This window comes from Dendropsophus ebraccatus, chromosome 4, assembly GCF_027789765.1.
Source record: "Dendropsophus ebraccatus isolate aDenEbr1 chromosome 4, aDenEbr1.pat, whole genome shotgun sequence".
NCBI lineage: Eukaryota > Metazoa > Chordata > Amphibia > Anura > Hylidae > Dendropsophus > Dendropsophus ebraccatus.
In genome coordinates, this window is record NC_091457.1 from 93,584,965 (window position 1) to 93,608,214 (window position 23,250).

The 23,250-nt window shown below is 44.2% G+C and overlaps 1 protein-coding gene across 2 annotated transcripts in view; it reads right to left on the bottom strand.

Moving 5' to 3' along the window:
* The window catches only part of ZFPM1 (zinc finger protein, FOG family member 1), an 89,391-nt gene extending 68,449 nt beyond the window's left edge, over nucleotides 1-20,942 (bottom strand). For both annotated transcript variants that reach the window (XM_069966288.1, XM_069966286.1), the window contains exon 1: nucleotides 19,728-20,942. In XM_069966288.1, the coding sequence (XP_069822389.1) occupies nucleotides 19,728-19,767 (40 nt within the window). In that variant the 5' untranslated portion in view covers nucleotides 19,768-20,942. The remainder of the gene's footprint in view (nucleotides 1-19,727) is intronic.
* Nucleotides 20,943-23,250: the final 2,308 nt, after the last annotated feature.

A 23,250-nucleotide genomic window follows, 5' to 3' on the forward strand; every position in this document is an offset into this window, starting at 1 on the left:
GCTTCAAATCTTTGGCAGATAATCTGTCGTCAGATCTGTTGGTGTTTACCTCCAGGTAAACTAAACTGGGTTTTGGGAGTGCATTTTTGAGCTGTGCAGAACAGTGAATGAGCCCTTACAGGGAAGAGAAGTTTAAACTGGTGCCTTGGATCTATTCTAATATCTTTCCTGGGTCACAATCGGCATTTTTCAATACAAGGGTTTATGGTGGAGGAGGGGAGGGGCGGATTCTTATAATATATGTGGATCAGGCAAAATGGAAAAAAAATGTCCTTTTTATTTTATTTCACTCCCTTTCCTTACCTCTCTTTGAAAAACATAATTTATCTGTGTATTATCAAGAAAGCCAGACACTTTAATCAGTGAGCTATGAAGTCAGTGTTTCCAGCCTTATCTGGTGGAGGAGTGGAAACGGAGCAGATAGGCAGCTCCCAGGCCGAGCACTGGTGGGGAATGTTAATAGGAGGAACAGCAGAGAGATTGGCTGCGGAGGCCTGCCTATCTCCACCATTATCAAGGCCTTATCAATGCAACCATCACAGCTCAGTAATGGGGCCGGTTCAACTTTCTGCTTTATCAGGGAGACTGATTCGAGCCAGAGGGACACAAGGCTGCGAGACAACCGGGAGAGTGAATAAGCATCCAGTGTATTTAGAAAATCAAGGAGATTACTTATTGCCATTTGCGTTGATACAGCACGTTAACCCTACGTGCTGCCAGTGGAAAGGAGCTGGGGCTGTTTCATGGCAAAGGGCGATACATGGCGTGAGCACAGTCTGCAGCACAGATGTATTCCACAGAAATGGATTTTACATATAGCATACAATTTTCTGCAATTTGTACTTGATGCCAGCCTATTCCATAATGATATATATATATATATATATATATATATATATATATTGCCAACATAGTTTCCAGCAATGCATATACTATAGTGCTGACAGTGTTATAGTTAATGTTATTCCATAGCACTGTATAAATCTGACAACGACATTCTTCAACATTGTAATTATATGGCGCCCAATGGTACCAACGTATTTTGTGGTGCTGTACATAGTGCCAGCACAACCGATTTTTTTCTATGACATAGATCATTTCTGTGGGCAACCAACTGGCTCTATCTGAAAACTTTTGTGTTCTCTCGTTGGATTCCTGAGCCCTTTTACATGGGCAGACAGGCTACAGATAGCATGCGCCAATGCTGGTGTTCAGCATTAGTCAAAGGTAGAGATGAGCGAACCTCTAGCATGCTCGAGTCCATCCGAACCCGATCGTTCGGCATTTGATTAGCGGTGGCTGCTGAACTTGGATAAAGCCCTAAGGCTATGTGGAAAAAAAGGATATAGTCATTGGCTGTATCCATGTTTTCCAGACAACCTTAGAGCTTTATCCAAGTTCAGCAGCCCCCGCTAATCAAATGCCGAACGTTCGGGTTCGGATGGACTCGAACCCGAACTTTTGGGGAATCAAAAGTTTGTCACCACACAAGTCAACAGAGCGCTTAATATGACTTTCTAGGAACATATAAGTGGGAATGAGAGTTGGATACTTTTCATTCTGCCAGTACTTAAAGGGGTTGTCAAATCATTTTAGCATACCTTTCCCTATGGTGCCATGCTCTAATCAGTGCAAAGTCAAGGCTTATGCCAGAAAATTGGTTGCCATGGATACATCGTATGCCGACCAAGTTCTATACATGAACCGTAAGCTGGTTCCTGCACAGAAATCTGCCGACATATCCACAGTTAGGGGCCTATTCCACGGAGCGATAATCAGCCAAATCGGCCCGACTCGGCCGATTATCATTTAGTGGAATATAGAAAATCATCAGCTGATGATCGTGTCATGGGCTGATCGTTTATTTAGGCCCAAACCTAAAATCATCGGTCACCCACCGCGCATCGCTTCGTGGAATAGCGGTGTACGGCGGGCGACAGTCGATTTGAGAAGCAGCATACATTACCTAGCAGGGCTTCTCCCTCTGCTCCGTCTTCCTCCCTAGGTCCCGCGGCGCAGCATCAGCTTCGGTGCGGCCTGACTGAGCTGTCAGACTGCTCAGCCAATCACTGGCCACGACGGCCAGTGATTGGCTGAGCGGTCTGACAGCTCAGTCAGGCTGCTCCGGAGTTGATGTTGCGCCGTGGGACCCGGGGAGGAAGACAGAGCGGAGGAGAAGCCCTGCTAGGTAATGTATGCTGCAAGGACATCGGTAACGATGTCCCTGCAGCCCTCGCTAACGATTGTCGGGCCGTGGAATAGGCCCAGTAAGTGATCGCCGATCTAGCAGACAGGCGCTCGTTTACATCGTTGATCGGGCCGTGGAATAGGACCTTTACTCCATCTTCCGGCATCAGCTGTGCCTACATGCCATTCGGAGTATAGCACCATAGTGAAAGGCCAGGATGATGGGGCATAATTTTCCTGTTTACAGGTTCTCTATAATCAAACATTCTTCCAACCTTTTAGCTGGATTCCTATGCAGCAAGTATTGTGCCACACGGTCACATACCAGGTGGGAAAACTGCCCATGCTTTACTGAGAATGATCATGGCTTTTCCTAGCAGTTTACAGGCTGTGCATTTTTGAAACCTTATCGATACTATTTGTATCACAACTAGCTATACTGAACTTTCAGCAGCTGTACAGTATATTGCATTAACAGACACATGTACCTGGGATGGAGAACTTGGGACATCTGCTAATGTCATTTCACTGCTCCCAACTCTTATCCCAAATGTCTTTGGCAGGAAGTGTGTTTTCAGATTGGTGATAATTTGAGAACACTGAGCAAGATTTGCTTCCAGTCCCTTGTGCATATAAAAGTAGAAAAGGCACTAAGAGAGGTAAAAGTGGCTGTGTACAGGCATACATAGAGAATCTTCTAGCGACTGGCAAAAATAACAGAAGCCCTTTAACTAAATGAAACTATTTAGTTTTTAAGACAAATTAAATTAAAGGCAGTTTTCAGGTTTAGAAAAAGCACAGGTACAAAATCAGCACCACATGTGTCCCCAGGTTGTGTGTGGTATTACAATTAAGTTCCATTCACTTCAATGGAACTAAGCTGCAAAAACCACATCCCAAACTGAGATCAGGAGGTGCTGTTACTGGAAGAAAGCAGACAATGTTTTTCTAAGCCAGAACAACCCCTTTAAGGCCTAATGCATGCAGCAAAGTTATGTACATGAAGCCTGTATGGCAGCACTAAAGGTTCCATATACCTTTGTGTGTGGCATATAGCGCCTCATTATACTACTGTATTCTTCTTTAGAAGCAATGCTTCTAGGGAGAAGATCTCTGTAATACAGCATACAAATTCTTTTAAAACCTATGAATAGGGAAAGGTTTTCTATGGAGATTTGCTGCTGCTCTGGACAGTTCCCATCTCGGAAAGGGGAGGTAGCAGAGAGCACTGTCCTGCAGGAACATTTCCTGCAGGACATACAGTAGCTGATAAGTATGGGAAGAATTGAGATTTTTAAATAGAAGTAAATTACAAATCTATATAACGTTCTGAAAACAGTTTATTTTAAAGAAAAAGATTTTCGCTTGATAACTAGAGATAAGCGAACCGACTGAGGTTCGGGTTCTTATGAACCTGAACTCTCCGCTTCTGATTCCCGTTGTCTGCCCGCTCCGTGGAAGGGGTGGATACAGCCTAAGGACCGCCTGAAAAACTGGGATACAGCCATAGCCATAGGCTTCCTCCCAGTCCTCAGGCTGTATCGGGAATCAGAAGCCGAGAGTTCAGGTTCATACAAACCCAAACCTCGGCCGGTTTGCTAATCTCTATTGATAACCTCTTTAACTGTTGGTAGGCTGTTCTTTTCCTTATAAGCTTTATCGTTTTGCATTGCATTGCCAAAAAGCTCTATTTTTGTTTCAATCACTGGCTGAGATGGGACAGCGCTGTGGCCAGTGATTGGCTGAGCGGCCTGTCACTTTAGAGACCAGCTCTGAAGTTCCAGCGGCAGCTGTCCCGTCTGCAGCTGGACATGATTTTCAGAATGGAGTAAACGATCGAGCAATAATTGTTTAATCAGCTGATTGGTCTGATTTGGTTTGTGTAATAGGTCCCTAACATGTGGCTTTTTTAAACGCTTAAGTCATCATTTATTAGCTTATTCATATCACATGGGCACCAACAATTTGTCACAGGTGATTCTAATTTGTAATTTAACACAAGCAAGTCAAAATGTGTCTTCATACGTATAAGATGTAAAGGGTGCCAATACCAATATATGGGTGCACAGAGAAGGCCTAACTACTATATTGGGGCACAGAGGAGTATAACACAGGAGGCATAGGGGCGACCCAACTACTATTATAATTGTAAGTGTGCCACAGAATAAGTTGGTGCTATATAAATTTAAAAAAAAAAAAAAAAAAATATATATATATATATATATATATAAATATATTACTACTACTACTACTACTACTACTACTACTACATGGGAGGATGGGGGGGGCAACTACTAAATAGGGGCACAAAGACAGCACTATTATTGTGTGTAGCAATACTAATGGAGAGTTTATATAGAGGGGAGGAGGGTGCTAAAGCAAGAACCCTAAAATGTTTGTCTTACAGATTCTGTTGAGAGGATACAAGGCTGTAATAAGTCTTGTCACCTGTGATTCACTCAGAGAAGAGGCCCCCTGTGAGTCCCTGGATGTAACTGCACTGTAATCATCACTTATCTAGAGGAGGAAAGTAGTGACGGGGGGGGGGGGGGGGGGGGGGGTCATGGTTAGGTTATGAGGGACCAGGCACATTCTACATGCAATCTGTCTGCCCCTGTATTATGGAGTTGCATAAAAACAGTTATCCACAATCATTCAAATTGATGCCTTTAATATTAATCTGTTGATGGATTTTCGTGGCAATGACTACAGTTCTGAACAGCCCTAAAATTTATTACAGTCATAAAAAGAAAAGATTTATGCAATTTTTCTCATTTATTTGTGAAGTTGTACAATTATGTACCTGCACGCCAATTGGTCTACAACATTGTAGGCCAAAAATCAGCCCTAAGGAAAGCCCCAACAAGACAAGTGCCCAACCAAGCAGGTGGAAGATGTCACTGAGCATGTATGTGTGGCACAGAACATGAAAGCATCCCAATACCACCCCTGTAATGCAATAATACTAATATGCAGAGTAATGGGATAAGGTGTTCCTAGTCACAGAATCCTAAGTTTACGAATACATGTAATGTAAAAAAAAAATCTATATACACAGTATATGCAAAGTAAGCTATAGCCACCCCCTTTCCATCAGCTCTCAATCACCTCCTCCCAGCTGATAAGTGAGTAGATGGCATTAATCATGGCCAGGCAGTGACCCAGCAGAGCGGAGCCCTTGTGTCTTTGCCTCTATTCACTGTTATTATAGCAGAATCCTTCTCCCATCTGCTCGCTGGAGATAAGGGTCCTTTATCTGCCTGGGAGATCTTTATCAGAGAGCAGATCAGCCCATAGAACTTATCTGAAATTCACATCTAGTCAAGAGCCTGAGCAGAGAGGAAAAACAGGCAAACCAAGTCCTGAGAACAGACCTGACTTCATGCTTCCTCTTCTCGTTTGTTTAGTTGATTGGAAATGTTCCCTTTAGTTGGCAAACTCCAGCTTCTTGGGGTTAACTTGAACTTTACACAGCCGACTGTGCAACACATGGGGTCATAGTAAAAGGAACATAAAACCCATTGTTAATTTCAGGTGTCCATCTACAGTTATTCATACCTGGTAAACAAGGGTATGTCCATGGCAGATCTACACCCACCCCTCCCATTGTAGCTTTATAAAAACAAGGGCAGTAAACATCATACTAGGGGCGCTAATCTAGGACTACATGCGTAGATCAGGTTCTTACCAGGAATGAGCTTTAGGTTTATTTGTTGCCTAATATTATAGCCCAATAGCCTTTTTTCAGAGATGCTTTTATATTACCTATGACCAGGGGACTTATAGAAGAGAAAGGAAAGAAAAGTGGCACACACCTCTGGCTGGTTTCCTCCTCATTTAAGGTTGTGGTACCACTGGAGGGCTAGAACCTGTGGTTGCGTAACGTATAAGGAAGGAAATTCAAAAACATGGTCTGGAGGCCCCCCATAAGTTACCTCTGGCACGACCGGACAATAGAGGGCATAGCTAAAACGGTCTGCGCCACTTTGTTTGCCTATTTTGCATGTAGTTTAAACCAGATTTTCAGATTTGAGCCAAATAGAAGCAGATTTTGCACTTCTCTGTCCAAACTCATACAAGTGTGACTTTTATGTTCTAGTGTAATCTGTGCATAAAGGTGGGGCAAATTATACCACTATGAAAGTTCTTCATAATGTACCAGTACAACATTTTCATGTTTTCATATTTGAAAATAAGACACATGGAAAACCAGAAAACGCAAAGTGAAAAATGGCTTGAAATAAATATATATATTTTTTTATGTCCACCAAATGTGCTAAAAATTTGTAGCTGGAGACATTGACTTGGCTTCTAGGTTGGTCAAACTGGTCTTAAACACTAAAATACTATGACCATCTTACTGTGGTATGTAGGCCCTTGGACTCCGTGTTAGTACAGATCACCTACAATACTGCCTAAACTACAGGAACCTCACATGTTGGTATGAATGACAATCCTTACGGGGCCGACCGTTCAACGAACATCTCTAAACTTGGAAAAGTAATGGATTTTAACTAGAGATGAGCGAACCTCGAGCATGCTTGAGTCCATCCGAACCTGAACTTTCGGCATTTGATTAGTGGAGGCTGCTGAAGTTGCAATATGCCCTAAGGCCGTATCCATGTTTTCCACACAACCTTAGAGCTTTATCCAAGTTCAGCAGCCCCAGCTAATCAAATGCCGAACGTTCGGGTTCGGATGGACTCGAACCCGAACCTGGTTTGCTCATCTCTAATTTTAACCACTGAAAACAGCAAGGTATAGTAAAAAGGTCATACGGACAAGCTAAAAAGATCTGTCTAGTTTCTACTGACACCTTTATTGGTAGGATTATCATATCTGGTGGTGTTGTATGCTGCAGAAATTTCAAGGTAAAAGACTGCAGGGCCCCACTGGAGGAGCTAGACTAGCTCATTTACTACAATAAAAGAATCAGCACCATCCATACCCTTTGGCATTTATTATGGAGATCCTCCCCCCCCCAAGCATACCATACTTACGTGAGGTCAAACATACCATAGTACATGAAGTCAGGAGCCTTGCATATAAGTGTAGACACATGTATATCAGGTAAACATCACTCCACCTTCCACTATCAACCACCAAGATCAGTAAACACACGGCACAATGACAATAAAGGAAGCAGGAAGATATAAACCCATGATCAGATAACCATACACAGTACTGTTTCAGTCGTTAGACTGTAAGCTCTGGTGGTACAGGGCTTACATATTACTTAAAGGTATTCCATACTGTATTTCATTCTTGGCAGAAATCTACTTCTATAGTGTACAGGAGTTAGATTTATCTGCCAGGCCTCTATAATTTAGTATTCACATGTCCTAAGTGTAAATTATTTGGCTCTGTGATGTACAGGAAGGTACAAGTGTATGGGTGACAACACTAATGCGCACAGGACAAGTGTTACTTCATCACTCTCCAAATAACTGTGACTATACACCACAGTGGTCTCACCGTTCTCCATAGGGCAGTAATAATATACAAAGAGTGACATTATTGCTCCCCACATTACAGTCTATAGTGTCATTAAAGGGAAGACACATACACAACTACATGTGTTTCTATGAACCATATTATGGAAACCTATAAGGAGTTTGTGGTCAATGCAGACAAAAACAAGCTAGACTTAAAATACCACATAGAGGTACTGTTGTTACAGTGTGCCTGTTTCGAAAGTTTTTTAAAAACTTCTATGGTTTTGCTAGATATTGTATTGACAGGGTGATTTTAGTGCTTTTGTCGCTGTCACTGAGCCCCTCTCCATAATGCACAGCTATTTTTCATTCTTTCCATTTCGGGGGCAGGACCAGAGCTAGGCTGTATGCCGGTAATAGACACACAGGCCAGGCACTTTCTTTCCCATACTTGTCTGGCCAATGAGAGAAAAGCACCTACTCCGCTCTGCTATGCCTTAGTACAGTGCAGGTGAAGGAACACTGGACAGGCTAGCACTATGCTTGGCAATGATTTATATAGTAAAATACCCTAGAGGGTAAGTGGTGAGAAAAGGGGTTACTGATGCATTGGCTTTGTAAGGTGCAGCGAAAGAAACAGCGGCAGCACAGTAAAGAAGGGATAATACTAAGCATTGAACTTGTGACCATTTAAAATTAATAGCATGACTACTGTTCCTGCCCAGAAAATGGCTGTGATTGCACATTACTGTGCCACCATAACACTTTGGAAGGAAGAGGGATATATAAGTAGGTTTAAATAAGGTATAATAAGTTTTATATGTAGAACAAGAATTGTGTGATACCATCAGCACATCTCCCCTGAACAGAAATAATACATTCAAGGGTGGCTTAGACTCTGTGGAAATGGTTTACAGCTGCAGGAATACCAAAGTTGTGTTCTGAAGGAGTTACTATACTAAAATGTACAAATAAATTCTTGATATAGAAAGGTCCTGTTCCTAGGCTGCAATCTCCGGTTTGATCAGTTCCCAGATCTAATCTGTAGCATCTAACTGACAACAATAAGAACAAAGGACATGGAAAGTCAGCCCCTCCACCACCACCACCACCTCCCGCACCGAGCCAACAGCAGCCAAAACAGACCCCCACAGACAAGTGCACTGGCACTATAAGAAAGTCCCTGACCATATTACTGCACTTGTCCCTGGATTTAAAGACTTTGAAGAATTAAACCAAACTATATACCTTTTATAGGCTAAAACTAAGACTATGCTTCTGTGTCCTACATATAAAACATACATCAAGGGATTCATTGAGACTGGCACTTCTTATACTGGTCTTAATAAAAATAAATCTGCTGGGCTGTGTGAGGCCATGCCCCCTCCATGCTAAGCTCCGCCCATTAAAAAAGCACAGTATAGAAGGGGTAAAATGTTGAAAATTGTTTTTTCTAAACAGGTCATTTATGGTCATGGATCCAAATCACCATGTACATCAATGTTCACATTCATTTACCACTATCCAAACCAGGTAGGTTGAGTTTCATAAAGAACTTAGAATGTCCATTCCAGAATGACCATCCCCTTTAAATATACTGCTAGCTTTGGCCCAAAAACTGCCTATACACCTTCATTCTTTGCCAGCCACCCTATGGCTTTAGGGCTCTATTTTCAAGTGATCTGACCTAAGCACAGAAGATATGTAATAACAGCTACCATATTTTTATGCACAATACAGGCCCTCGGCACAGAAATAGTTAAAAATTATTTTTACTGTGCATTTTAAACACTTCTTAAAATTTTGCTATGTTTTGAGTTTCAAAAAGGAATCACAATCGTGACAAGTTAAAATCAGATATATGTGCCTCGGCGGTGGGTTCCATGAAGCATATATGGTGGTCATGCGCACCGGTAGCCTCATTGTGGAAAGGGGTTCAGGATCTATACAACAAGGTCACAGGGGCATCCATAACCTTTACCCCAGAAATGGCTCTTCTCTCGGTGCTGCCTGGCCCTCTCTCCAAAATCAAGAGGGACCTTCTGGGGTATTTCTTGGTGGCGACCAGGCAGATTATACCGAGATTGTGGAGGTCACAGGCTCCCCCCTCCCGAAGCAACTGGGTGGAGGCCTTTAACCTGATCATGCGTATGGAGGAGTTGAGATCAGAAGAACACAATACAGGGGCCAAATTTAATAGTAAATGGAGATCATGGATTCTCTTTAAAGCCTCTCCGGAGCTTGCCACATGGCTGGCGGGGTCTACGCTCTGAGGGGGTAGGCTGTGACTTCCTATAGATACCTGGGACCTGACTGACCGGGTACGGTGAGAGCATTTCCCTCACCCCTCCTTTCCTTCCCTTTCTTATCCCCTTTGTGTTTCCCTCTCCCCCTTCCCCCTTGTATATATGTTTGCCTTGTTATATGTGGTTGGTTGGGGTTTTCCCCTCCCTTCTTTTTGAGTTAATGGTTTTTACTATTTCTCTTGCCTTTTGGTTAGGGCAAAGGTATTATTATTCATAACATTTAGGCACAATGATGTGTTGCAGAATATAAGCGCGGCCTTCCATTTTCCTTGCTTTCTCCTTTTAATTCTATCTTTAATGTGTGATGAACTCCTCAGATTGGGGGGAGTGCACTGGGTACGGCCTACATTAGAGTGTTGCGCGTTCTGTTTTCATCGCGCTTTCATTGATAATATTGGTTAACACTATGGATCGCGTTCTTACTGCACTTGATGATGTGCACACATCGCTGTATGGCTCCATCCTTTGTTCATTGCCAATATGACTGTATGTTTCTTGTATGAAAAATTTTTGTGAATAAAAATATTTTGAACCATAAAATCAGATATATGAACATCCTTCATAGGGTCACAATAAGCACAACGGACATCTATGTGTAGTAGGGGAGTGCCCATGAAGGCTGTTGGGGGTGGTAACACCTCTGCTAATAGAATGAAACTATCCAACCAATACAGGTAGGGTTGCCCAGTGCCCACACATTAACTCAGCCGCTGAGCAATTTAATATGGAAGCAGAACACATTAAAATGATTGAGCTACAAGATCTTCTAATCAGAACCTAATTCAAGTAAAAGTAAGATCAGTACTAAATATTAGGGCATCATAAACCGAGTCATTAGACAACCAGGTGTACTTTCATGGTAGCCCATTTTATCTACGCTTAGGGTCAAGTTCACACACAGTAAAATTGGCATGTCAAATCCTGACTCTTCCCATGGCATAGAATAAGTCCATGTCCAACAGATGGTACCTGCCAAGAGACTCCAGCCTGGCTGCAGCATACCTGCTTTGCTTCCTGTCGTAAGAACCCTGCCCATATCACACTGAAGATCAGGATTGTATTTCAGCAGCTGAGTCTTTGAAAAGCAGTAACAGCAGACGGCGTGGCTGTCCGCCTCCCTGGCAGAGCTGGTACAACAAACGCGTGGAAAGAAAGTTAACCCCTTGCCCACTGGCACAAAAAAAGTTTCTTGTTTGACAATAGGCCAGGTTACCGTTGTTTGCCTAAAAGCTTTGCTAAGGTGAATGAAGGGGTTTAATGAATGAATCTCCATGGCACTTTAACTGTTTCACTGCCAGAAATAGAAAAAAAAAATGTAGAACAAGTGTTAGAAGATAGAGAGGAAGTTCAAGTGGGAAATGGGATGAGAGACTTGGGAAGTGGAGGAGAGAGAAAAATGGAAGCAGAGGCAGAGGGAGAGAGTCAGATTTATCAATTTAATAATCGTTTCTGGAAAAACCCAGACAGGTAGATAGAACTTCAGGTTTGCAATTACTTCCCCCGTCAGATAAACCAGTTTTATCAGGCAGTTATTTCTGTCATCCTCAAATCAGCTTCTTATCGGCAGCCTAGATCTCTGCCGAGCAAACAAGGTACGACGAGATGCCCACAGAAGACTGTCAGAAAGTTCTGGGAGAAGCAGGTCACCCCCGCCACCCACCCATCACCCACACATATCACACTGCTGACACCCCCCCCCCCCCATCAGAAAAAGATTAGCAGCATACAATTATTATTAGAACCCACAATCTAATTCCATTCCACCATCTGCCCCCACAATGAGAGTCCAGTTCATTTTGCATTTTCTTGTTATCTCTGTTGAGAATCATCATCAGGAAAAAACCCTATATGTCTGCTGGCTGCAAAGTAATATCTAGTGAGGGGGAGATAAGATCGCAGCAGCTGCGAGATCTCAGAAGAAATACTTTGCAACACACGTGATCCTTTTAATACAATGAATGTGAGAGTCACAGGAGATAAGATCTCGCATTCAGGCCTGTCCCGACACACTGATTCTATCAGGATGTGACTGCATAATAGGATATTTTAAGCTTATCTGCCTGCTGATCGCAGCTCTGGCTCTTATCCTGCCCAGCATCTGGGTGGGAGCTGGGGCCTCAGAAGATGCACAAGTAGCTTCTCACCTTTCACATCAGCCCTTCCCCCTATCACAATAATCTGCATAAAAGCAAGCAGAGTAATGAGCTCCTGGAGTCCAGGCTGCCTCCATCAACTCCATGTATCTGGGCTGGGGAGATAAGGTTACATGTGACCGTATGTATATGCAATATTCCTGCCGCTTGCTTCATCCTTTTGGAGGAAAGTCCAAAAAGCTAAACACAAATTGGAAGGGAAAAAAAAACCCCACTCCTGGTTGTTCAGTCTTCAATTTACTGCAGATAATGTAAATGTTTTATGGTTAGTCAACATGCTTGGCCCAGATATTGACAGCCAAGAAGTAGCTGCAATAAAGAACAAATGTGACATGGAGGGATATAGTCCATACTGGAATAACTTCTTGTATGTAATTGTTAGGTACAATTGTATAAGTTACACATCTTCTTGTATATAGTGTTATAGCATGTTGGTATAACCTGGGTATCGTCTGGCATTTCATTATATAGGTAAAGCCGGTATACATCTTGTTATGCATCTCCCTGAATATACTGTAATAGTATACTGGTATAACACAAGTATGCTTTGATATATAATTTGTATATGTACTTCTTATATATGGTGATATGGACCACAATTGTATAACTTGAGCATCTTCAGTATAAAATCATATATATACACAGGCAGTGTACATTTTGCATCCCCCTGTATATACTCTACAATTATGGATGGATGGTGATATGGTCCATGCTGGTATACCCAAGTATATACTGTACATACACACACACAGTTTGTAATAAGTAGATAATCTTCTCGGATATAGTGATGGATCATACTGGTATAACTTGGGCATCCTCTGATCTACAGTTACTTATGTACATCTGTACACAGCCGGTTTGGGCATCTTGCACCTCACTATTACAGAGAAGGGTGCTGGCTGGCAAGCATAATCACTACAACAACCAAAGATCCAGCTCTCTTCCTCCTGGAGAGGGACTACTTAGTATGTCTCTTTTTCTTAGCAAAGCATTGCTAGCTCCAAAATGGCACTTTCTACTAGCCAGTCAGCACTCTTCTTTGTACCGACAACGGCATGAGCCTCAAAAGAACTGTGTACAGATGAATAATGCTTCTGGATGAGATTCTGGCTTGGTTTTTAATCCACAGTTATGTTTTAAGGCTCTTATAAGAGCTGCATATTGACCAGTAGGAATGCTACCTCCAGCAGGCATCACCAGAAAACAAGCACTCTTCCTTCTGAAGGAAGTCTATTTTGCATATTTTCCCAGTTGTGCATTGCATGCTTGTGAGACCCCACACACCAGTTTGGCACTCTACTCCACTAGCATGGCATTAGAAAAGAAAACAGTATGGTTCAAGTGTGTAAATGAAAGCAAGGTGCAGAGCAAGGTGTGGAAGGCCGTCTCAGCTACACAGTCACACTATTATCACCACTTCCTACTTTTGACACTGGCAGCACTGTAGCTCATGAAGGAAGTCATGTGTTGTGGGCAGGCTAGGTGGGTATATAAGCTGTGCAATATGGCATCTGCACACACATCCCTTGTTGTTTTAATGGGTAAAAAGGGATTATTGGCTTTTGGGCCAAAGGAGGCACAGATGCTGCTGTGGTGAAAGTATATCATGAGTGGACAAATGGCACCACTGTGAATAGGCAAAGGGGAAACCCCATAGCATTATGTGCCATTGACATGATATTCGGTTATGAAGGTAAGCAAGGATGGACCAACCCACTATAGTGGGCCAGTTCAGCCAAAATGAACCGGGGATTACCAAAACAACAGTTCAGCAAACCCTACTGCATATGGGGTTAAGAAGCAGACGTTTATTACTGCGCCTCTGCCAACATAGGTGCATCGGCAGAACATTCTTTAACTTTCAAAACAGTATTGGACCTCCACTGATTGGCAAAGGGTTGCCTCCTCTAAATAATCAAACATGCTTCATCAAATGGATGGACATTGGCATGTCTAGCGAGATGCAACCATTGTTGAAAGAACACAAGCTGGCGGTGGCTGCGCTGTAGGGAATGTTTAACAGCATTCCCTGGGCCCACTCATCTATATAGAAGACACCATCAACCTAAACAAGTATGAATCCATTCTTGCAGATCACATGCATGGTGATCGGCCTCCCTGGGGTAGATGGGATCTTCCAGCAAGTCAATGTGACAGGTCATACAACTAGAAATGTCTGACATTGGTTGGAAGTGCATGGCCTAGACTTCTAAAGCCCCTATTACACTGGGCGACATAGAGGAGCAAACGAGCACTGTCAGCACTCGTTTGCTCCTCGTTCCCCGCTCGCTGCCGGCGCTATTACACGCACCGGCAGCGAGCAGGTAAGTGCAGGGGAGGCTGCGGGGAGGCTGCCAGGGTGATCGCTAGATCGTCCGGGCAGCCCATAGAGGATAGCAGCGGTCTGCCGCCGCCGCTCCTTTACCACAGAGCGACTGCAGCAGTTCGCTGCTAACACAGTCGTTTGTCTTTTAACATGTTGAAAGAAAAACAGCAGCAACGATCAGCCTACATCGTTCGATAATCGTTCCGTGTAATAGGGCCTTAAGTACTACCCTCCCCCCTAATTCCCCAGACTTGACCACCATAGAGTGCCTGTGGGACCACCCTGATTATGGATCCTCCCCAAGGAGGCTCTGGATATAAGCTAGTGGTTATATTAATGTGAAATGATCACTAAAATTATCCTTTTCTTACCAAACTCTCCAGAATTCTCTAAAATACTGTTAACTTTTAAATACTTAAACTCTATATGATAATAATGTTCCTGATATCCAGCAATAGGTTCTTATCGGTACATTCATGGACCACATGAATCACAATGGTCAATACTGACACAATTATAATCTTGGTGACATCCTGTGGCTATTCAGCCAATGAGTAATATGTTATGATCTCATATTTCATTATGCGATAAGACCATACTGGTACAACTTTTACTCATGACACATCATCTAAAACCCAGGACTTCTAAAAGAGATCAAATTTAGAAAGAAGAATGTTTCTCAAGAACTTAATAAAACTGCTTAAATAACCAATATCTGGCCCATGTGTAAGGGCCCTATTCCACGGAGTGATAATCGGCCGAATCGATTATCGCTCCATGGACTAGAGGCAACGAATGATCATAGTCATCGGCTGATCGTTGATATAGGTCCGGACTTATATTTGTCAGGCGCTGACCGCGTACCGCTACGTGGAATAGCGGTGCGCGGCCGACGATATACATTACCTATTCATGGTGAAGGGCTCCTCTTCTCCTGCTTCTTCCTGGGTCCCGCGCGCTCCTCCAGCGTCAGGGCGACCTGTATCAGCTGACAGGCCGCTCAGCCAATCACAGGCCGCGGCGGTCCCTGCCAGTGATTGGCTAAGCGGCTTGTCAGCTGACACAGGCCTCCCTGAAGCTGGAGGAGCTCGCGGGACCTGGGAGAAGCAGGAGAAGAGGAGCCCTGCACCATGAATAGGTATGTATACTAGTTAAGCAAGAGCTGCAAGGACATCGGTAACGATGTCCTTGCAGCCCTTGTTTAACGATAATCGGGGCCGTGGAATAGGCCCAGTAAACGAGCGCCGATCTAGCAGATCGGCGCACGTTTATCGGGCCCCATCGGCCCGTGGAATACCACCCTAACACTCAACCAGACAAAACCAAACTAGATCATTACAGCAATTACATTAGGGGCCCTATTACACCAACAGATATCTGACAGATTTTTGCAGACAAAGCCAGAAACAGACTATAAAAAGAGAACAGGTCATAAAGGTAAGACTGAAATGTATCGTCTTTTCAAATGCTTCCTGGCTTTGGCTACAAAAACATGTGAGATAATCTGTCAGACATCTGTTGGTGTAACAGGGCCCTAAGTCTTTCCAGACAGACTAAAGGGGTTATCCAGCGCTACAAAAACATGGCCACTTTCTAACAGAGACAGCCCCACTCTTGTCTCCAGCATGGGTGGGGTCTTGCTGCTCAGTTCCGTTGAAGTGAATGGAGCTTAACTGCAAACCGCACCTGAACTGGAGACGAGTCGTGTTGTCTCTGAAAGAAAGTGGCCAAGTTTTTGTAGCACTGGATAACCCCTTTAGGGTGCACAACCTGCGGCCGTACAGCTGTTGCAAAACTACAATTCCTATCATGCCTAGATAGCCAAATGCTGGAGGGATTTGGTTGTGCACCCCTAAGTTATGTCAGGATGAGGTTCTCTGCTAGTCACTTCTGTGGCCTAGCCATGGTGGGATGCCTTGGCACAATAAACCAGCCATATTTAAAATTAAAAGACAACAGCTACATTCAATGAGATTTATGTATGCCTTAACACTGATTCTTATAAATAAGAGTAACTATGGCAAAATAACTCAGACTGGGGTTTCATAAGCCAGTATAAAACATAAGACTGCAGGGGTAAGATGAAACAAGTTTACCATGAGCTGCAAAATATTCTAGACCAGCTACTAGCCAGCATGGATTTATCACCAATTCCTGGCATTAATAATGGTACTCACCTAGCCCTGTCTACTTTTTTTTAAAAGTGTGACAGTAGCTATTGAAAAACTAAAAGAAAACCAAGAGATGCACCAATGGGACTCCAAAAGGGGTTGCGACATCAAGACAAGTCCTGCCTATAACCCCTATTAGGACACATGGACATTGCAGAGGGGCCGCCTCTCCAAGACTGACATAGGTGGTAAAGACTAGACATGAGCTTACTGTGCATAGTACACAAATGGTTTCACCAGGCAATGTTCTGCAGGGGAAATGTACCGTATAAATACCAGTAGCTGAACCCAAAGACTGGGTTTACACCAGCCTAGTATAAACATATTTTTTACATCTATATTACGACTGCATTTCCTGACCTAACTGAGGGTCTGGTGACTCCAACTGGCTGCTGGCATATACATATATATTCTGAATGTTAATGATGCACATAATATCTAATGGTGCATTTACACAGACAGATTTATCTGACAGATCTTTGAAGCCAAAACCAGGAACAGACTATAAACAGGGATCAGGTCATAAAGGAAAGACTGGGATCTATCCTCTTTTCAAATCCATTCCTGGCTTTGGCTTCCAAAATCTGTCAGATAAATCTTTCTGTGTAAACGCACCCTAAGAAGGCTAGATGTGGCCTCTTTTAAAAAGAAATTAACTTCTATCCCATTCCTATTTGTTTATAGAGAAAAGAAATATGAAAGAGTTTTTCCCACTTGAACAAGCGATGGCATATGGAAGGAATATGGCATCAGTAATAGCCAATGTTTCAGTAATGCTATCAAATATTGTGTGCAGGAAACTGACACAATCAAATACATATCCCTAAGGCCAAACCCCCAGATCAGAAGGTTATGCAATATCCTTTGATGGGAATACCCCTTTAAGGTGGTAGTATCAGGTACAGTTTACCTTCCACCATAAAGAAATTGATAAATTTGCAGGTGCCTAAAATGATAGAAAATACTTCTCACCTAACAATTGTTTCCCCTAGCATACAACATTAGGGACACTGGTGGACATGCAGTTTGTTGTTCATTAGACACTATAATCCAGGCATATAACTAACATTCACCAGGAAATTTCATAAAATCTATTTAATAAAATGCAATGATAATTATTAAAAGAAAAAAAATGTATGTAAATAATTTTAAAAGTTACGTGGGTGTTTATGACATTGCTGACCTCAGTGACCTCAGGCCACCACTGATTTCCAGAGATTTATAGGGTGGTGGACAAAAGGGGAAGAAAATGTCAGCTACTGGGGGGTCAAGGAACGATTGTGATAATCTGCCTAAAAATACAATCTGTCTATAAATTAAGTGCTTGTTCCAATAGCATTGTTAACAATAATAAGAACATAGTAATCAAGAATAAAGACACAAGATCAGGTCACTGTGATACAACTACTGGACAGTAGACACTGATGTCCACTGACTGAGGTATACGAGACATCGCCATTACTGCCTAGCTGTCTGAATTCCCAGGGTGATGAAATGACATTATTAATGACCCACATGATGAAGCTCAACACATGACTAGAAGCAGATGATAGTCTACAAAATCTCACACAAAAGGCTCTGGAGGGTTCACAGACTACCCTCCGGGCACCAGTCTGGAGGAGGCCCCTACACAAAGCAGCCACCGACATATTAGATAGAAACCAAATAAACTTTGTGCTATTGTGTGACGGCCTGGCCGCAGGCTTCTCCTGGGTACACACATTGCACAAATACAAATTACACTCAGTAAACTGCTCACCTTTTATTGACGCTCAGTGTTGACAAGTGATAATCAGAGTATATTTATCAACATAGCAAATAGTGTGTTCTGTGTCCAAGAGGAACAAAACTTTACAAACAGCCGGGCTCTTTGGGGTTTCCAAAAAAATAGGGAAAAAATAAGGATAAAGGGCATCTTGGTATATTAGGACTACTGCGATGATGGGTCACCTACATGCCAAGTGTAATGAACTTCAACTCCTAGTATGCCCTAGCAGCTAAGAGTGCATGATGTGTTTTGTAGTCTCACAACAAATCGGAGGAGTATACGTTTAATGGCGCAGGTAATTCTAGGGATATTTCTTTACATTAGATATCGGACAGCTGAGAAAAATACTGATACAAGGGCAGGTCAGTGTATGGCAACTAGTTTCCCAACCATCATCTACTGTTTTGGTGTCTACACTACTAGGCCGTGGACAAGAATATGACATAAGTCAACTATAGAGCAACTGGAACTACCAACACGGACTAACTAAGGTTCTAAACGGGAAGCTATAAAACATGCCAGCAATGGTAGTAGCTATGATTCCATATTCCATTGCCATTAGTAAAGCCAAGATACCTCCAATGCTATTTGTTATCATTGAATTCGAATATCTGACACGTTATGTTTCCAGTCACCTTTGTTAGATGTCACCCCCCCCCTAGGCCACAACTGTTATGGAGAGAGAGAGCTGCATGGAAGCCACTGCTTTATAATAACTGATGTATCATCTCACAAGCCAAGTGTCAGGCACCTGGGAAAGAAAGCAGTCTGTACTTTCCGAGGGATGGGAACAGAGCAGATGGGTTTGTACAGATTCTAACTAGTACACTTGTGGGACTACTAGCCCCAGGACACCTTCTATAGCTGAGTCCAGTACTTTCTAGAAAAAGAACTACACACCTTTCCTGATATACATTGTGTCCGGACACCAACAAAGCATCGAAATATAGGTTACTATACTGCAGGCTTACATTGTAACAAGCTTGTCACACTATAAGTATAACCAAATACAAGTGTAAAAGTATAACCCAAGTATGTACAAGTATAACCAATACACCTATATAAAAGTATAACCCAAGTATGTACAAGTATAACCAATACACCTATATAAAAGTATAACCCAAGTATGTACAAGTATAACCAATACACCTATATAAAAGTATAACCCAAGTATGTACAAGTATAACCAATACACGTATATAAAAGTATAACCAATACACCTATATAAAAGTATAACCCAAGTATATACAAGTATAAACAATACATGTATACAAAAGTATAATCCAATACACCTATATAAAAGTATAACCCAAGTATGTACAAGTATAGCCCGATACAAGAAGCTGTGGGAGAGGAAGCACATGATGAGGTAACTACTCACGTTTTATCTGCCTGGGATTGCTCTGTTTTCGCCTGGACATCTCTCTGTGATGGGCTCTAGGAGGGATCACACTGTCCTCATGCCCACCTCAGCCCTTGGCTTTAGACTACAGGAGCTTCAGGCCAGAGGATGATCCTCACCTAGTGGCAGGCTCTGGTGCTGTACTTGCCAGGGCTGGCTGCTGATGGAAGTCCGCTGTAATAGTCAGTGCAGAACCATGGGCAGCACTTGCATCTTGTAGGGATGGTCAGCAGGCTGCTCTGGCTGTCATGTCTCCAGCCTGTCAGGGGAATCCCATAGGATAACAGGGTGCACCAGTCACTGCCTTGTCTCCAGCCTGTGGCATGAGTGGATCTCTAGAGGTGGTGCTGGATCTCTAGAGGTGGTGCTGGATCTCTAGAGGTGGTGCTGGATCTCTAGAGGTGGTGCTGGATCTCTAGAGGTGGTGCTGGATCACAGAGGTGGTGCTGGATCTCTAGAGGTGGTGCTGGATCTCTAGAGGTGGTGCTGGATCACAGAGGTGGTGCTGGATCACAGAGGTGGTGCTGGATCTCTAGAGGTGGTGCTGGATCACAGAGGTGGTGCTGGATCTCTAGAGGTGGTGCTGGATCACAGAGGTGGTGCTGGATCTCTAGAGGTGGTGCTGGATCTCTAGAGGTGGTGCTGGATCTCTAGAGGTGGTGCTGGATCTCTAGAGGTGGTGCTGGATCTCTAGAGGTGGTGCTGGATCTCTAGAGGTGGTGCTGGATCACAGAGGTGGTGCTGGATCACAGAGGTGGTGCTGGATCTCTAGAGGTGGTGCTGGCTCACAGAGGTGGTGCTGGATCTCTAGAGGTGGTGCTGGATCTGGTGCTGGATCACAGAGGTGGTGCTGGATCTGGTGCTGGATCACAGAGGTGGTGCTGGATCTGGATCAAAACTCCTCCTTCCCGTGTGTGACATGCAGGTCCAGGTGTAATCCCCCTATCACACCGCCCTGAGCTGTGCAGGGACAGTGACCAGCCCGCAGGGATGAGAGATCGGCAGCCCGCGGTCCAGCGTTGTGCTGCTGTGGAGCAGGTGCAGAGCAGCAGATAACGGTGCGGCCAGCAGCAGGACACAGGCGGCTCCCGTGGGCCGGGCTCTGCTCTCCGCCTCTCCCCGGATAACACGCACCGGGATTCTTACTTTTTCTCAATGGAACGCTGAAATGTGCTAGTTGCTGTTTCCAAGTGAGCTAAAGGACCTCTGGTGACGTCATGGCCATGTGACCAGCCTCTCGTGTGGGCGGAGCTATCCTCAGCCTGCCGTGCTCCGGGGCTTTCCTAGCAGCACGGAGCAGTCAGTCAGGGTGGACTTGTCAGACAATTATGCCGGGTTCCGGGGCTGTGTGGGAGCTATTTCTTTTACCAAGGTTTTTCCTCTGTGCAGTGGAATATGATCCACAGGAGGTAACCGCACTCTGGGTGCACTGTCGCGCAATGCTCTGCAGAGATAGGGGTCTGTGGCTGTACTTTCATGCAATGTTCTGCAGGGGGTGTTCGGCTATACTTTAATGCAATGTTCTGCATGGTCAGGTGTGTGTGGATGTACTTTTATACAATATTCTGTATGGACAGGGGGCTGGTTGTGCTGTACAGCCATGTTCTGCAGAGAAGGGTCTGTGGCTGAACTTTTATGCAATGTTCTGCAGGGACAGGGGTTGTAATGGAATATGATGTTCTGCAGGAAAAGGGGTCTGTGATGTTCTTCTGCAGGGATAGGGGCTGTAAGTGCTGTTACATGATGTTCTGCGGGGACAGGGGGCTGGTGGCTGTAATGTTGTGTGATGTTCTGCGGGGACAGGGGGCTGGTGGCTGTAATGTTGTGTGATGTTCTGCGGGGACAGGGGGCTGGTGGCTGTAATGTTGTGTGATGTTCTGCGGGGACAGGGGGCTGGTGGCTGTAATGTGTGATGTTCTGCAGGGACAGGAGGCTGGTGGCTGTAATGTTGTGTGATGTTCTGCAGGGACAGGAGGCTGGTGGCTGTAATGTGTGATGTTCTGCAGGGACAGGGGGCTGGTGGCCGTACTGTTGTGTGATGTTCTGCAGGGACAGGGGGCTGGTGGCCGTGCTGTTGTGTGAGGTTCTGCAGGGACAGGGGGCTGGTGGCCGTGCTGTTGTGTGATGTTCTGCAGGGACAGGGGGCTGGTGGCCATGCTGTTGTGCGATGTTCTGCAGGGACAGGGGGCTGGTGGCCGTACTGTTGTGTGATGTTCTGCAGGGACAGGGGGCTGGTGTCTGTAATGTTGTTTGATGTTCTGCAGGGACAGGGGGCTGGTGGCTGTAATGTTGTGTGATGTTCTGCAGGGACAGGGGGCTGGTGGCCGTACTGTTGTGTGATGTTCTGCAGGCACAGGGGGCTGGTGGCCGTACTGTTGTGTGATGTTCTGCAGGAACAGGGGGCTGGTGGCTGTACTGTTGTGTGATGCTCTGCAGGGGCTGGGGGCTGTAATGCTGTGTGATGTTCTGCAGGGACGGGGCTGGTGGCCGTACTGTTGTGTGATGTTCTGCAGGAACAGGGGGCTGGTGGCTGTAATGTTGTGTGATGTTCTGCAGGGACAGGGGGCTGGTGGCCGTAATGTTGTGTGATGTTCTGCAGGGGCTGGTGGCCGTAATGTTGTGTGATGTTCTGCAGGGACAGGGGGCTGGTGGCCGTGCTGTTGTGTGATGTTCTGCAGGGACAGGGGGCTGGTGGCCGTAATATTGTGTGATGTTCTGCAGGGGCTGGTGGCCGTACTGTTGTGTGATGTTCTGCAGGGACAGGGGGCTGGTGGCCATACTGTTGTGTGATCTGCAGGGACAGGGGGCTGTACTGTAATTGATAGTCCTTGGTCCAAACATATTTCTTTTCTGAGACGCCAGTATGTGGATTTAAAGGGTAAAATCACTGGAGCCTCCCATTAATTTTGAGAACAGGCAAATGTTCTCCATTTAAAGGAGAAGTCCAGCAAAAATTTTGTGCTGATCTGGCCTGTCCCTTCCCATAATAAGTGTATATTGGTGATTTGTATAACTTTTGGGGGGCAATACAATGGTTTAATAAAAATTTTCTAATGAATATTGGGTCTGCGCTCTGCAGTGACGTCACTCCATTGCTTGTCACTGCAGAGTGCTGGATAAATATTCATTAGAAGGGACAGGCCAGATCAGCGCACTGAGGGTAGTAGTCCTTCCCCCAGTGCCCCAAAACGCCTCAATTACATATACAATAAACGACAAAATTCCCCAAAACAGCACTGAGGATCAAACTTACGAAAATACCTTCATCCTCAGCACTCCCTGTACTATAGGGACATATTAGCAGATAAGATACTTCTAACCTGATGATAGTTTCACTTTTGGGAGAATTAACTACTACATGGTATTACCTACTATCTTGAGGAAATAATTGGGTAACTACTGTGTAGGGGCAACTACTTTATGGGGCAGTGTTAGAAGTTTGTATTAAGGCAACTAGTACCGCATAGACTACGGAAAGGGGCATTATTACCATTTTGGGCAC